General features: G+C 40.2%; 1 protein-coding gene across 1 annotated transcript in view; it reads left to right on the forward strand.

Moving 5' to 3' along the window:
- Positions 1 to 13,242, forward strand: part of LOC138007322 (uncharacterized) — a 227,884-nt gene that overhangs the window by 103,221 nt on the left and 111,421 nt on the right. Inside the window, exons 95-110 of the mRNA XM_068854143.1 lie at positions 30 to 242; positions 1,017 to 1,220; positions 1,645 to 1,803; positions 2,107 to 2,450; positions 3,393 to 3,633; positions 3,800 to 3,877; positions 3,989 to 4,198; positions 5,042 to 5,376; positions 5,727 to 5,964; positions 7,088 to 7,144; positions 8,323 to 8,669; positions 8,825 to 9,068; positions 9,836 to 10,179; positions 11,244 to 11,487; positions 11,756 to 11,806; positions 12,136 to 12,479. Of these exons, the coding sequence (XP_068710244.1) occupies positions 30 to 242; positions 1,017 to 1,220; positions 1,645 to 1,803; positions 2,107 to 2,450; positions 3,393 to 3,633; positions 3,800 to 3,877; positions 3,989 to 4,198; positions 5,042 to 5,376; positions 5,727 to 5,964; positions 7,088 to 7,144; positions 8,323 to 8,669; positions 8,825 to 9,068; positions 9,836 to 10,179; positions 11,244 to 11,487; positions 11,756 to 11,806; positions 12,136 to 12,479 (3,653 nt within the window). The remainder of the gene's footprint in view (positions 1 to 29; positions 243 to 1,016; positions 1,221 to 1,644; positions 1,804 to 2,106; positions 2,451 to 3,392; positions 3,634 to 3,799; positions 3,878 to 3,988; positions 4,199 to 5,041; positions 5,377 to 5,726; positions 5,965 to 7,087; positions 7,145 to 8,322; positions 8,670 to 8,824; positions 9,069 to 9,835; positions 10,180 to 11,243; positions 11,488 to 11,755; positions 11,807 to 12,135; positions 12,480 to 13,242) is intronic.

Consider the following 13,242-nt stretch of genomic DNA (forward strand, 5'->3'; position numbering starts at 1 on the left):
GATTGCTCTCTCACGGTTAATGGTTGCAGAAATAGAAACTCCAAGCACACCTAAAACACTATGTGAAATGCAGCGGAATGCAGCTCTTCAAAGGTCAAAAAACAAATTTACACCATTCTGCAGACCCGATGGTTCATTCGATCCAATCCAGTGCAAGGAGTTGATGTGTTACTGTGTGGACAGCAACGGAAGGACCATAGAGGGAACAGAAACACCTCGCCCAAATCGACCAGACTGTGAAGGTTAGTCATGCTCAACGGGATATTCATCATAAATGTAGTTGAAATTAAAAAAAAAAACTGCGGCCAAAGATTCTAGAATGGCTAATCACGCCTGGTCCAAAAACCACGCCATTGATTTTGAAAACGCGTCAATTATTGACAAAGGCACTTTTAGAACCAGAAAAACATTAGAAGCGTGGCATACCAGAGTGACACCAAACGCAGATAACAATTCTTGCCCGTTACCTGGGCAATACAACATTCTTTTTAACAAACATTCATAACCATTTACATTTTTATTTCGCAATTCATGCTTTTTATTCAAATTTTCTCATCGCTTTCTTATCATTCATTTTACCCGTCGAAGACTGCAGTTTGGGCAGTCGAAAGCTCGTAGTTTTAAATCATTTTAGCCAGAGATCGTTTTTTAAATTTCAACTATGTTTCACCCTGGCTGCGGCCCTTCAATATTTTTATATATAAATGTTGTTGTCACTTTTTTATTCCTTGTCGTAAAACCTGAAAGAAAACATTCTCGTAAATACCACGTAAGTTACAAATTGCAATTCTGCGCAAAAAAAAAAAAAAAACACGACAACCGTTAATGCAATATTTAATGAATTAATTTAATTACATCTTTAACTTGTGAACTAATCAACTCGAAATAGTAGCACTGCTGTGACCAAAGAGGAGATAGGATTTTATCAACATTGTTACTGTTCAGGCACGTTGGCCCACGCTATTATTTCTTATATTGCAAACGTTTTCCTGATGACTAAATTAATCATTTTGCAGGTCCTAATCCTACGGCGTGCCAACGGGCATACCTGCAATCCCTGAGGCAATATCTTCCGGGTCGATTCATCCCACGATGTACACGTGGTGGCAAATTTGAGCCTATCCAACTAGATGGACCAGATGCTTATTGCGTAGACAGCGCGGGGAAAGAAAAACCTGGAACAAGGGTAACCAGACCATTGAGGCCAAACTGTGTTGCAGGTAAGTAAGTGCATACGTAAAATAATTGAAGAAGATACGACCTCGAGAAATGTGGCTCTTTGAAGGATCAGCCAGCAGAACTATAGGAATAACCTATCCATATTCATTCAAAGACGACGTTCAATTACAAAGATGTAAGCAGGCAAAATCATAGAAGTGATTGGAAAGGGAAGGAGCACACTAGAACCCATCCTAACACCTCAGCGGGTTGCCTATAGAGTGTTTCGTGACGTTACGGCGGCCATGTTGGTGTCCCTAAACAAAGGAAGGGTGGCCATGTTGATGTCGCCAGCTAGTCCTCCGGGAATAGAGCTCTGTTATCATGCAAACGTTTTCTTTTGTTTCGGTGGAAAAACGTTACGCAATTAAGCGAGTTTCGTCATTTTGAATTTATCTCAATGTGTTGTGGTTTTATTGTTTTAAGACAAACCCGATAAATGTCCTTTGCCTTGGAAAGGACTGGATGGATTATGCGATCGCAAAGGGGATGAATGCCAACGTGATAATGATTGTGAAGACAAGGACAAGTGTTGTTTTAATGGCTGTCAAAAGGAATGTGCTAAGGTTCCAAGTGAAAAATATGGTAAATCACACATTTTCCGTGTTGTTGTCGTTACTTAAAACAATTTCTAAGGCTAGCTTCTGCAAGCATTAAGATTCTGTAGTTCTGTATTTAATGCAGGATTGTTTAAGATTATTGGTTATCATCACTCATTGGCATGCGATTACAGTTCATGTTAGAATGAAGCAGTACATGTACCAAGGAAACAAGATAAGAGCTTAAAGCGATCAGCTCTTGAGTATGAAACCATTTTGCCGGGAGATCACCAAAAGAAAATTAAAGAAAAACGTTATGGGTAATATCTCGGATTTTTTTTATCAACAGGTGAAGAATGCCCAATCCCCATGGATACCACCTTCATCGTTGACTCATCTGAATGTTCTAGTCGACGTGATTGGATCATCTTGCTAAACTTTCTGCAAACTCTTGTTGGCTTCTTGGACGTGTCTCCGTCTGGTGGACGCGTTTCTCTTGTGCAATACAACTCTGAAGCCAACGTGATCCTCAAGTTTAACTCATTAAAGGGGGTCCTTCTCAAGGCGCAAGAAGTAAACACACAAATAAGTCGTATTCAGTGTCTTGGGGGTTTCAGACGAATTGATAAAGCCTTGGAACTTACGAGCAAGGAAGTAATGGTCCCAGGAAGTGGCTTGAGAAATATTTCAAAAGTAAGTCTAACAACTTCTAACACAAAGTTTTTGCTTTAACCATTGCTTACCCTGACAGTTGACTTCTGAATTATAACTGTCTTATGAGGATCGGAATTACTTTTAGTTTATCTGTCACGCAATTCCAGACTTTTCTACAATTATCTTACAACCTTCAATATTCCAGAAATTTCTTTGATGTGACTCAGCAGTTTCCACAAATAGTGCACCTTGTAATAAACTATAAATAGCAACAGAACTTTCTAGATGCTTAGAGTAAAAGTATAAAAGCAGGCTTGTAAGTAATAGAAAGGACTCTCTCCTTATTTGCCCGAGGGCTTACCCTCGTGCCGGCTGTGATTGAACTTATGCTACGAATGCTTTACTGTGAGAAAGTTGTAATCAACTACGATAAAGTTCTATGATGGAACTGTAACCCTTGATCTTGCTATATCCGGAGAGAAGAAAGTGACGATAGCCGAAAAGGGAAGAAAATAAAGAAGTCAGATTTCATCATGAAGTCCTCCATAAGAGTTTGTCTACACAGAAAATCCAGTGAGTAGAGAGAATCCAGTGAATCATGGAAGTCAAGCATTGTTGTCTACAGTCGGTGGAACTTGGAGTTGGAAGTTAATCAAGATCAATACCGGAATGGCCATGAAAGACAATAAGCCTGCTTTACGAACTGCTTAACTTAATCTTTAACTTAAGTAATTGTAACAATATAAAACTAAGTAAACAATAGTGAAAGGGGGTAACTGCTTGTTCTCACAATTTTGTTGCGTGCCTTATATTGTACTCCGGAGGTCGTTTCACTTATGCCTTGTTCGTGGACGTCTCTTGGTTATCCCAACACGTAACAACTGGCTTTATGCAGGAAAAAAGCGGACCTTTGAAGGTTTTAGGGTTAGGGTTAGGGGTTATTGTATTGTTGATGTTTGTAACGTGTTTTTTTCCTTGAAGCCTATCCTCCTAATTACAACTGGACAGCAGACTCCGGACCAAGGAGACTATACACCGCTTGAAAAGGCTTCACTCCGCCTTCAGGCTAAAGGGGCCTCAGTGTTTTCCTTGGGCATAGGAGAGGACATAGAGAGCTCAGAACTTGAAAAAGTTGCTTCTGTTCCTGAGAATGCATTTACAGTTAGCTCATACAACGACCTGAATGACAACGTGAAAGAGATAAAGAAAGCACTATGTATAGGTATCGTTGGTGACACTTGATGAAGTATATTTGATTGCACGTTCCTACTTTGTGAAACCTTAGTGACAACTTTCTCTAAGGAGCCTTAAGAAAATTGTGTTTGACACTAATAGTGCTGTATATATTTGGAGGTTGTCAAGATGTCATCGTTATTTTCTTTGCTCAGGCGTACCTCTTGATACAACTGCATCGCCTACTCCAACTCCAACTCCAAAGCCAACGCCGTCAGCAACACCAACAACAGGTAAATAACTTCCTGTTGGTAAACTCTCCAAGTCAATGGTTAGGCTTTTTATAGTCAACAATCACCGTTTGTTCAACCATTTGAATGTCATGTGACTTTTTTATAATACAGATCCATGCAGGGCCATTGGTTGCAATGCACCTTACAACGTCGGCTGCAAAGTTGTGCGTGGTTCAGCGGAATGCATTTGTCCCACTTGTCCTGACATATTCAGTCCAGTCTGCACCTCAGATGGCGTCGAGGATCGGTCTGAGTGCGTAATGAAGAGGCAGTCTTGTCTTTCTGATAAATTGATTACTGTGGAAAAAGCTGGACTATGTGGTATGTCACAACATTTATGGCTATCAGTATTGGTAAAGAAAACTAAACTCATCAAATATTTAACCTTAAAATTCTTGCAGATGTCCCCAGCATTTTCTATGCAAATAAGAATCTTCATACCTTGAATTCCAAAGTTAACTCTGAAGGGAGCAAGGTTGGCGTAGTGGTTATAGCACTCGCCTCACACCAATGTGGCACAGGTTCGATTCCGGATACGAGGGTATATGGGGGTTAAGTTTGTTGTTGCTTCTTTACGCTGCCTCTAGAGGTTGTTCTCCACTTTTCCCCTTTCCTCTCCCTGGATGGTTTTTTTTTTAATGTTTTTATGTTCTTGTTCTCTCGTTTTCTCGAGCTCCAGTGACCGCTGCATATCACATGTTTTCTCCAGTTATTTCGTTTATAAGAACCTTCCTATATCCGTTTTGAAGCTCAGGATCACTGGGAAAGGTGTAGTACGTTATTCTTTTAGTTCTGTAGTTATTCGTACACAAAGAACTGTCACAATTCCAATGCCAAGTTTTCGTAAATTCTCCATCTAACAAACTGAAGTGCACTTCCGTCCGGCAAAACGGATAACTAGTGCCAAGCTTCCATGGTATGAAATCAGGCAATGCTGATATTTTGCCCTCACAATTTAAACCTTTGTTCAGACTCCCGAGAGACACGGTTTTTTGTGGAGTGTTTTTGAAGCCGTTTAAAAAACTAGCAGCACGTGTTTTATAGGGTCTAACAACATTCGGCTACGCCTCTTGTTTTTAAACCCGATAGTACACTGCTGCTCGTTTTTTAAACATTTCTTGAAACCCATTTTATTCCTTTTTTTACTTTCTTCTTCTTCTCCAGATAAGGAATGCAAACCGGTGGCGGATGTAGCTTTCCTTATTGACTCTTCTGGGAGCATTGGAAGTAGGAACTGGGTGAAAACGAAGCGATTTGTAAAAGCCATAGTCAGCAAACTTGATGTTAGTCCCTCTGGTGCACATGTAGCAGCTGTTTCCTACAGTACCAATGCTAAGGTTGTTTTGCTCTTTAGTAATGGTCAAAGCGCAGATGGAGTTTACAAAGCATTAGATGAAATGTCGTGGCAGCGGGGATTCACTTTCATTGATAAAGCTCTCCTGCTTGCAGATCGTGATTTGTTCCAGGTCGCGAATGGTATGAGACCAGATGTATCAAAGGTAAGATGCCACAACCTAATGCATGTTTAAGTTGACCACAAGACAGTAAAATACAAGAAAGACGCACTTTGAGCTACGGTTATAATGACTAAGCGAGCATTGGAACAGTTGCTAGGAGCGCGCGATTGCGCTACACTATTCTACTATCTGAGCTATTAAACCCGATCTTATCTGGGAGCTGGTCAATTGCAAGTTCATGTTTTATTCCATTCGAGGTGAAATAATGAGATGGTTACATTGTTTTCTGAAAATAGGAGAACGGTCGAGGTTATTAGCTTTGATCGGTGTTTCCCTCGAACAAGGTGGCTGCCTCAAAATTAACTGTTATTGCCTTAAACGTTGTTCTCTAGGTTTTGATTTTCTTAACGGATGGGAAGCAAACAACATCTCTGTCCTACACAGACCTTTCTGAGGCATCGGAGAAGATCAAAAACAGAGGAATTGCAGTCTACGCCGTTGGGATTGGCAGAGGTCCTGATGAAGCAGAGCTCCAGACAATTGCTTCCACCAAAGAAAACGTTTTTGTATCTTCGTCCTTTAGAGAAGTCATGCCGATTGCTACTTTAATTCAAGGAAAACTGTGCGACCGTAAGTAGTTGTTAACTCAATGTTGTACCCAACTCAAACCCTTTGGTAATAAAACGTTTGTTCCAGATATGTGTATATCATTTAAATGTGAGAGCTACATTATAAAGCAAATATAATACACAAAGAATCTCAGAATATTTCTGATCTTTTTACCTCTTCATCCGACTTTCATTCATTTACCGCCAGATTTTCTGATATTGGCAACTTGTATGTTAATAAATCAAGACTGAGTATTCGACTTAATTCGCTTTCCATTTTCGGAGCTAAGTTATGGATTTGCCTGAAGCCTGACTTGCGTAAACTTAGGAAGAAACGTTTCAAAAACAAAGTTCACCATGCGGTGCTTGGTGATGAGGATGATTATGTTGATGTCTCAAAGTTTATCTTAAAAATTACCACTTATCATTGATCACACTCTAGCTATCATTATTACTTCTTTATGTTTCATGTCCTCTTATAGGTTAGTGCTCTATCTCTGTAAATACTAGCTATCTGTGAATGTCTGTGTATACCCATTTTATTTTATTTTATTTATTTACCTCATTTACTATTAATCTATTTTGCTAAATTGCAAGTTACACAGCCTGCCTCGATTAGCTTTGCTATATGCGGGTTGTGTATTTCTTCAGTATCTTAAATTTAAATCATTGAATTAAAATAATGACGATGATACGATGAATCTTAACCCCAGGAAATTTGAATTGGGTACAATATTGAGTTAGCCGATTTGGTCTGTCTGTGTTTATTAGCCAAGAAATAATAACCATGAAAGAGTTTTAAGGGTAGCCAAGGGCGTAGCTAGGGAGGGCGGGGGTCCTGGGGTGCCTGTCCCTAACCCCCCTTCCTTCCCCTAGTGGCGAAACCGCGACAATCTGGTGAGTACCGTCAGTGTGACTCGCCCTACGCTACGCCCCTAGTAGCTTCTCATAAAAAAATGATGAGGTCTGACAAGTCGAAAATAGCGATCTGGCAAGTCTGATACTTAGCTTACACTTTAAACGCCCGTGGAATTGTCTGTTCGATGGGAATTCCTGAAAATTAAAATTTCACGTACAGGTTATTTATATCTGTTCGCAGGTTGTCATTTTCCTTTCGGAACAGTTATCGCTTTGTTATTTTTCAGTGCCATCTCCCTCTGTTTTGCCAACACCAGTGTCTACACTAACACCAACTCCGACAGGTTTGAGTTAACATTTTTGTGCGAATATGAGTTGATTATCGTCGATGCTCCTTTTTTCCTTTCATTTTCATGTCACAGTTCAAATGTATGACACCAAGGTTTGTAAATTCATTTCATTCACCCCTAGCGGGATACAACCTGTACTGGCAAAATTGACCAGCTCTGAGTTGCCTTGAAAGCTCAGTTGATGGAGCAGGTGCAGCGCAATCACACTGTCATGGGTTCGATTGCTTATCAAATCTCGACTCCTTAATTTCTTCGCTAACTGTGATGATCTTCCTAACTTTCACTTTATGATAATGAAGCATTTCACATATTAACGTCTTTCTAACCGCGCGCTAGGCTGTACAGGGGAGTATTAGCCCGAGGTCTTGGCAGTACGAACCGAGGGCAGCGAGGTCCGTTCAAAAACGGCCGAGGGCCAATATTCCCCAGTACGGTCCCGAGCAAGTGAGGTTGGTAAGTTGTTTATTATATGGCATCGTTTCTTTGAGCGATCGGACACTTCTCCGCATGGTAAATGTTCGTAAACTTAGCCTTCTATCAGCTAACTTTGAACGGTAACCTTTTACTTGTAAAACTAAATTCCGCGTGCTATAATTGTACTGTTGTGTAAAAAAAAAAAAAAATCCGCTCTTTTAAACTTTTTGTTTCTCTCAGCTTAAATTATTCGGGAGAGAGTGCTTCACTTAGCCTGAGAACATTCTCGTCACCAGAGCCTCGGATGTTATGTCTGCGCATGACCCTAGGCTCTGGGAAACGCTAAGTAGGAGAACATTCGCAGTAGGGTTCTTATAGCCAAAAATTGGCTATTTGGAACCTTACGGCGCCAGTTCACTCCTCTCGCTAACATGAATGCACCAATCAGGGACACAAAATCATGGCTTCGCACGTTCGTTATACATCTGCAATTTTGATTATATGTTTCAGATAGTACGCGCGGTATGATCAGCTAATTTAGCGGGCGATATTATACATTACGGTCCGCTAAAATTTTTCCTTTTTGCCGCTTTGTCAAGTGAATTGGTGTAACTGTTCGAATGTAGCAAGAAGGTATTTAAAAAACGGGAGACATGTCACGCCTGGCAATACCTTTATTTCCACCAGCATGCAAAGTGTATGAGTTATTAAGACTTGAAATAAATGTCAATTAGAAATTTTGTTTTCTTTTGAACCAGCTGATGAAGTTTGTCCAATTCCTATGGACATCACTATTGTTATTGATGCCTCAGTTTGTGAAGAACTTGGTAACTGGAATCGCGTGTTAAAGTTTGTTCAAACATTAGTAACCTTTTATGATGTTTCACCAACTGTTGGCCACATCGCCTTGGTTACATTCAGCACCGATGCAATGGTGGTTCTCAAGTTTAACTCATTGACTGGAAACCTCCTGAACGGCGAAGAAGTGAATCGACGAGTCAGTCTTTTGCAATGCGAGGCGGGCTCGAGGCGTATTGACAAAGCATTGGACCTGGTCACCAAGGAAGTGCTCACTTTACAGAACGGAATGAGAGATGTACCAAGGGTAAAGTATCAATGATTAGACTTCATATCAATGTTTTCTTGCCTTACGTCTGTTTTAATTTAATATCAGACTAAAAGAGGTTTAAAAATTAAATGTAACCCCATTACCTTGGTAGAGAGATGTGCATGGCTTTCACCGAACTTGTATTTTTTCAGCCTGTCTTTGTAATTGCGACGGGAAAGCAAGCAGTGGATAAGGACACATACACTCCTCTCGATGAAGCCTCTTCTGCCTTACAGAAGAAAGGCGCAACCGTATTCGTGTTGGGCATAGGAGAAGATACGGATCATACGGAATTGAACCAAATTGCCTCTGGACCAGACAATGTGTTTACGGTCGAATCCTTTGAGGATCTGCAAGAAAGAGCTGACGACATTAAGAGAGGCATCTGTATTTTAGGTATCCGTTACAAAATCGTTACTTCTGATCATTACTTAGCAGTGTGAATGTTTTCCTGTGCTTTTCCAAAATAAGCACTTCTCTGTAGAAGAATAGATACATTCAGTTTACAACCTGTTCAAGTTTGAGATGCCTCATTGATGTTATGTTCTTCACGTTCTCTAAAAACTCACTTTATCCGTGACTTTCTAGTTACAACCGCAGCAACACCGACACCATCGCCTTCCCCAACATCCACAATTCCTGTTGTCGATGCATGTTCCCTTGTTGGCTGCAATGCCCCTTATAACATTGGCTGCAAAGTTGTGGACAATTCACCTGAGTGCCTTTGTCCAACTTGCCCGGACACTTATAACCCCGTTTGCGCATCTGATGGTGTTCAGGATCGCTCTCAGTGTTTTATGGAGAGGCAGTCGAAGGAAGAGACCGTGTAGTTGTTGGCTATCTGTAGTCCTTTGACCACGAATTTAAGAAGGGTCCTTCAAGTTTCTCATAAGTTCATGTTCACAGTGCTTGGAGCACATCGGAGTTGCAACGGAACTGTTGTGCTGTAGGTTCGGCGATGTGATGCATCAAATTATTTACGAAAAAATATGGCTTAACTTCTTGGGACAAATCTGGCAATTACGGTCAGAAAGGAAAAGAGGACTTCTTTACTACAGAAAACAATGTCCTGTTATCTTAATTTTGGATTGTGATTTGCGATGGTATTTTCCTATTCATGGTACTCTTCTTGTGTTAATTACGGTGTTGTTTTGCTTTTACAGAAGAAACATGCCCAATCCCCATGGATACCACCTTCGTCATTGATGCTTCCTCATGTGAAGATCCGGGTAACTGGGACCGCGTTCTGAAGTTCGTCCAAAGTTTAGTAACCTTTTACGATGTGTCACCTACCGTGGGTCGTGTCGCCTTAATACCATTTAGCACTAATGCCACTGTGCTTCTTAAGTTCAACTCGTTAACAGGAGAGCTTTTGAACGGAGAAGAAGTGAAGAGACGAGTTGGTCTCTTACAATGCCAGGGTGGCTCGCGGAGGATTGACAAGGCATTGGATCTGGCGTGCAAAGAAGTAGTGACTCCTAAAGGTGGAGCGAGAGGCGTATCAAAGGTGTTTTTTATTGTTGTCTTTAATTCCCTGGAACAATAATCGATTTTGTCTGTTTATTATCAACCGTAACAAAAAGGTGAAATTTTATTAAAGTGTGTTCCGTACGAAGACTTTAATGATTATATTAAGAAATAAGAACGTTACTCTGGTTGAAATTGTATAAGAATATGTACAATGTTTTAAAAATCCCAACATTTCGGTTGAACCTTCAACCTTCATCAGGGGAAAGTGAAAAAATAATTCGCAAAAAACACGTTTCTTATAGGCTCGAAAGAATCGGGGAAACCAAACGCAAATTTTCTACTCGCCTTAAAGAACACCAGATAGCGGTGGAACATAAACACTCGCAAAAGTCAGCTTTAGCGGAACATTGTTTACGTTCTGGTCACACTGTCTCTTGGGAGGCTTCCAAGATCCTACGCACAAATGCTAATTGGCGCAATCGACGCATTCTTGAGGCTTGGGAAATTAACACTTGCAGGAATCCCCTTAATCGTGATGATGGCATGCATTTGCCGCACGAATTTCTAAATCTTGCCTTGAGGGACATAATTCAATAATAATAGACTCGAATTTGGCATACTATAAGAAACGTGTTTTTTGCGAATTATTTTTTCACTTTCCCCTGATGAAGGTTGAAGGTTCAACCGAAACGTTGGAATTTTTAAAACATTGTACATATTCTTATACAATTTCAACCAGAGTAACGTTCTTATTTCTTAATATGTTTTTATCACCTGGTTACAGGACCATTTTAAGACTTTAATGATTGTTTCGTAAACCAAGGAATTCAACCAATATCCAACGGGATCAACGGTCGTAAAGATAAAGAAAATAGAACTTACGTTTTTTGCCCTATCTCATTTATAAAGGTTAAGTTGTAAACACCCTGTGGTGTTGCAGTGCAAAATTCGGTTTGATATTTGGTTTTTATAAAAAGCAGCGATATAAATGCAAGAAATACATATCAAAAAAAGGATATTAGTAACGGTTTTTTAAAATCGAAAACTGTAATGTCGTCTCCTTAACAATGGTTGCTTTTTAATAAGTGTTATTTTCTCCAGCCTGTTTTTGTGATAACGAGCGGAGAGCAGGCAAAGGACCAAGGAGCCTACACGCCTCTTGATAAGGCGTCGTCTTGTCTTCAAAAGGAAGGAGCAGCCGTATTCGTGCTGGGCATTGGAAAGGACGTTGACCCTTCTGAACTGAATGAAATTGCCTCTAGCCCTGAAAACGTGTTTACAGTGGATTCCTACGAGGATTTGGATAAAAAATCTGAGGAAGTAAAACGAGGCATCTGTGTACTAGGTATACATTTGTGACAACACAATTTACAAAATCAAAATATAAATAAAACCATAGTTGAAAATTTAAGGTGACGCCATAAATTGGGTCAGACGTCAAGGCGATGAGACCCTGTGGTTGGCTATCCGTCATTACGTTAGGATATATTTGTGGTCGTTTTACCGTGAATTTGATTAGGTCGTTCAAATAGCGTCCATGAGGACGCAATTTGTACTATTGTTGTATTTGTACTACAGTTTTCGGCTTAACACCCTTCTTTTTCCTTTTTCAGTACCAACTCCCTCATCTACAACAACACCAACTCCTGGGCCAACCTCACCCGGTTAGTGGTCACTGTTTTCTTTCTATTTTATGGTTGTTCCTATTATGAACAATTTTTATCGTCGGTTGAGAGTGGTTGGATGGCAACGGATCTGCGACGGAACTGTTTTGCTGTAGGCTCGGCGATGTGATGCATCAAATTATTTAGGAAAAAATATGACTGAACTTCTTGGGACAAATCTGGCAATTACAGTCAGAAAAGAAAAGAGGACTTCTTTACTACAGAAAACAATGTCCTGTTATCTTAATTTTGGATTGTGATTTGCGATGGTATTTTCCTATTCATGGTACTCTTCTTGTGTTAATTACGGTGTTGTTTTGCTTTTACAGAGGAAACATGCCCAATCCCCATGGATACCACCTTCGTCATTGATGCTTCCTCATGTGAAGATCCGGGTAACTGGGACCGCGTTCTGAAGTTCGTCCAAAGTTTAGTAACCTTTTACGATGTGTCACCTACCGTGGGTCGTGTCGCCTTAATACCATTTAGCACTAATGCCACTGTGCTTCTTAAGTTCAACTCGTTAACAGGAGAGCTTTTGAACGGAGAAGAAGTCAAGAAACGCGTTGGTCTCTTACAATGCCAGGGTGGCTCGCGGAGGATTGACAAGGCATTGGATCTGGCGTGCAAAGAAGTGGTGACTCCTAAAGGTGGAGCGAGAGGCGTATCAAAGGTGTTTTTTATTGTTGTCTTTAATTCCCTGGAACAATAATCGATTTTGTCTGTTTAGTATCAACCGTAACAAAAAGGTGAAATTTTATTAAAGTGTGTTCCGTACGAAGACTTTGATTATATTAAGAAATAAGAACGTTACTCTGGTTGAAATTGTATAAGAATATGTACAATGTTTTAAAAATCCCAACGTTTCGGTTGAACCTTCAACCTTCATCAGGGGAAAGTGAAAAAATAATTCGCAAAAAACACGTTTCTTATAGGCTCGAAATAATCGGGGAAACCAAACGCAAATTTTCTACTCGCCTTAAAGAACACCAGATAGCGGTGGAACATAAACACTCGCAAAAGTCAGCTTTAGCGGAACATTGTTTACGTTCTGGTCACACTGTCTCTTGGGAGGCTTCCAAGATCCTACGCACAAATGCTAATTGGCGCAATCGACGCATTCTTGAGGCTTGGGAAATTAACACTTGCAGGAATCCCCTTAATCGTGATGATGGCATGCATTTGCCGCACGAATTTCTAAATCTTGCCTTGAGGGACATAATTCAATAATAATAGACTCGAATTTGGCATACTATAAGAAACGTGTTTTTTGCGAATTATTTTTTCACTTTCCCCTGATGAAGGTTGAAGGTTCAACCGAAACGTTGGAATTTTTAAAACATTGTACATATTCTTATACAATTTCAACCAGAGTAACGTTCTTATTTCTTAATATGTTTTTATCACCTGGTTACAGGACCATTTTAAGACTTTAA

Source organism: Montipora foliosa, chromosome 1, assembly GCF_036669935.1.
Source record: "Montipora foliosa isolate CH-2021 chromosome 1, ASM3666993v2, whole genome shotgun sequence".
In the NCBI taxonomy this organism is placed as follows: Eukaryota; Metazoa; Cnidaria; class Anthozoa; order Scleractinia; family Acroporidae; genus Montipora; species Montipora foliosa.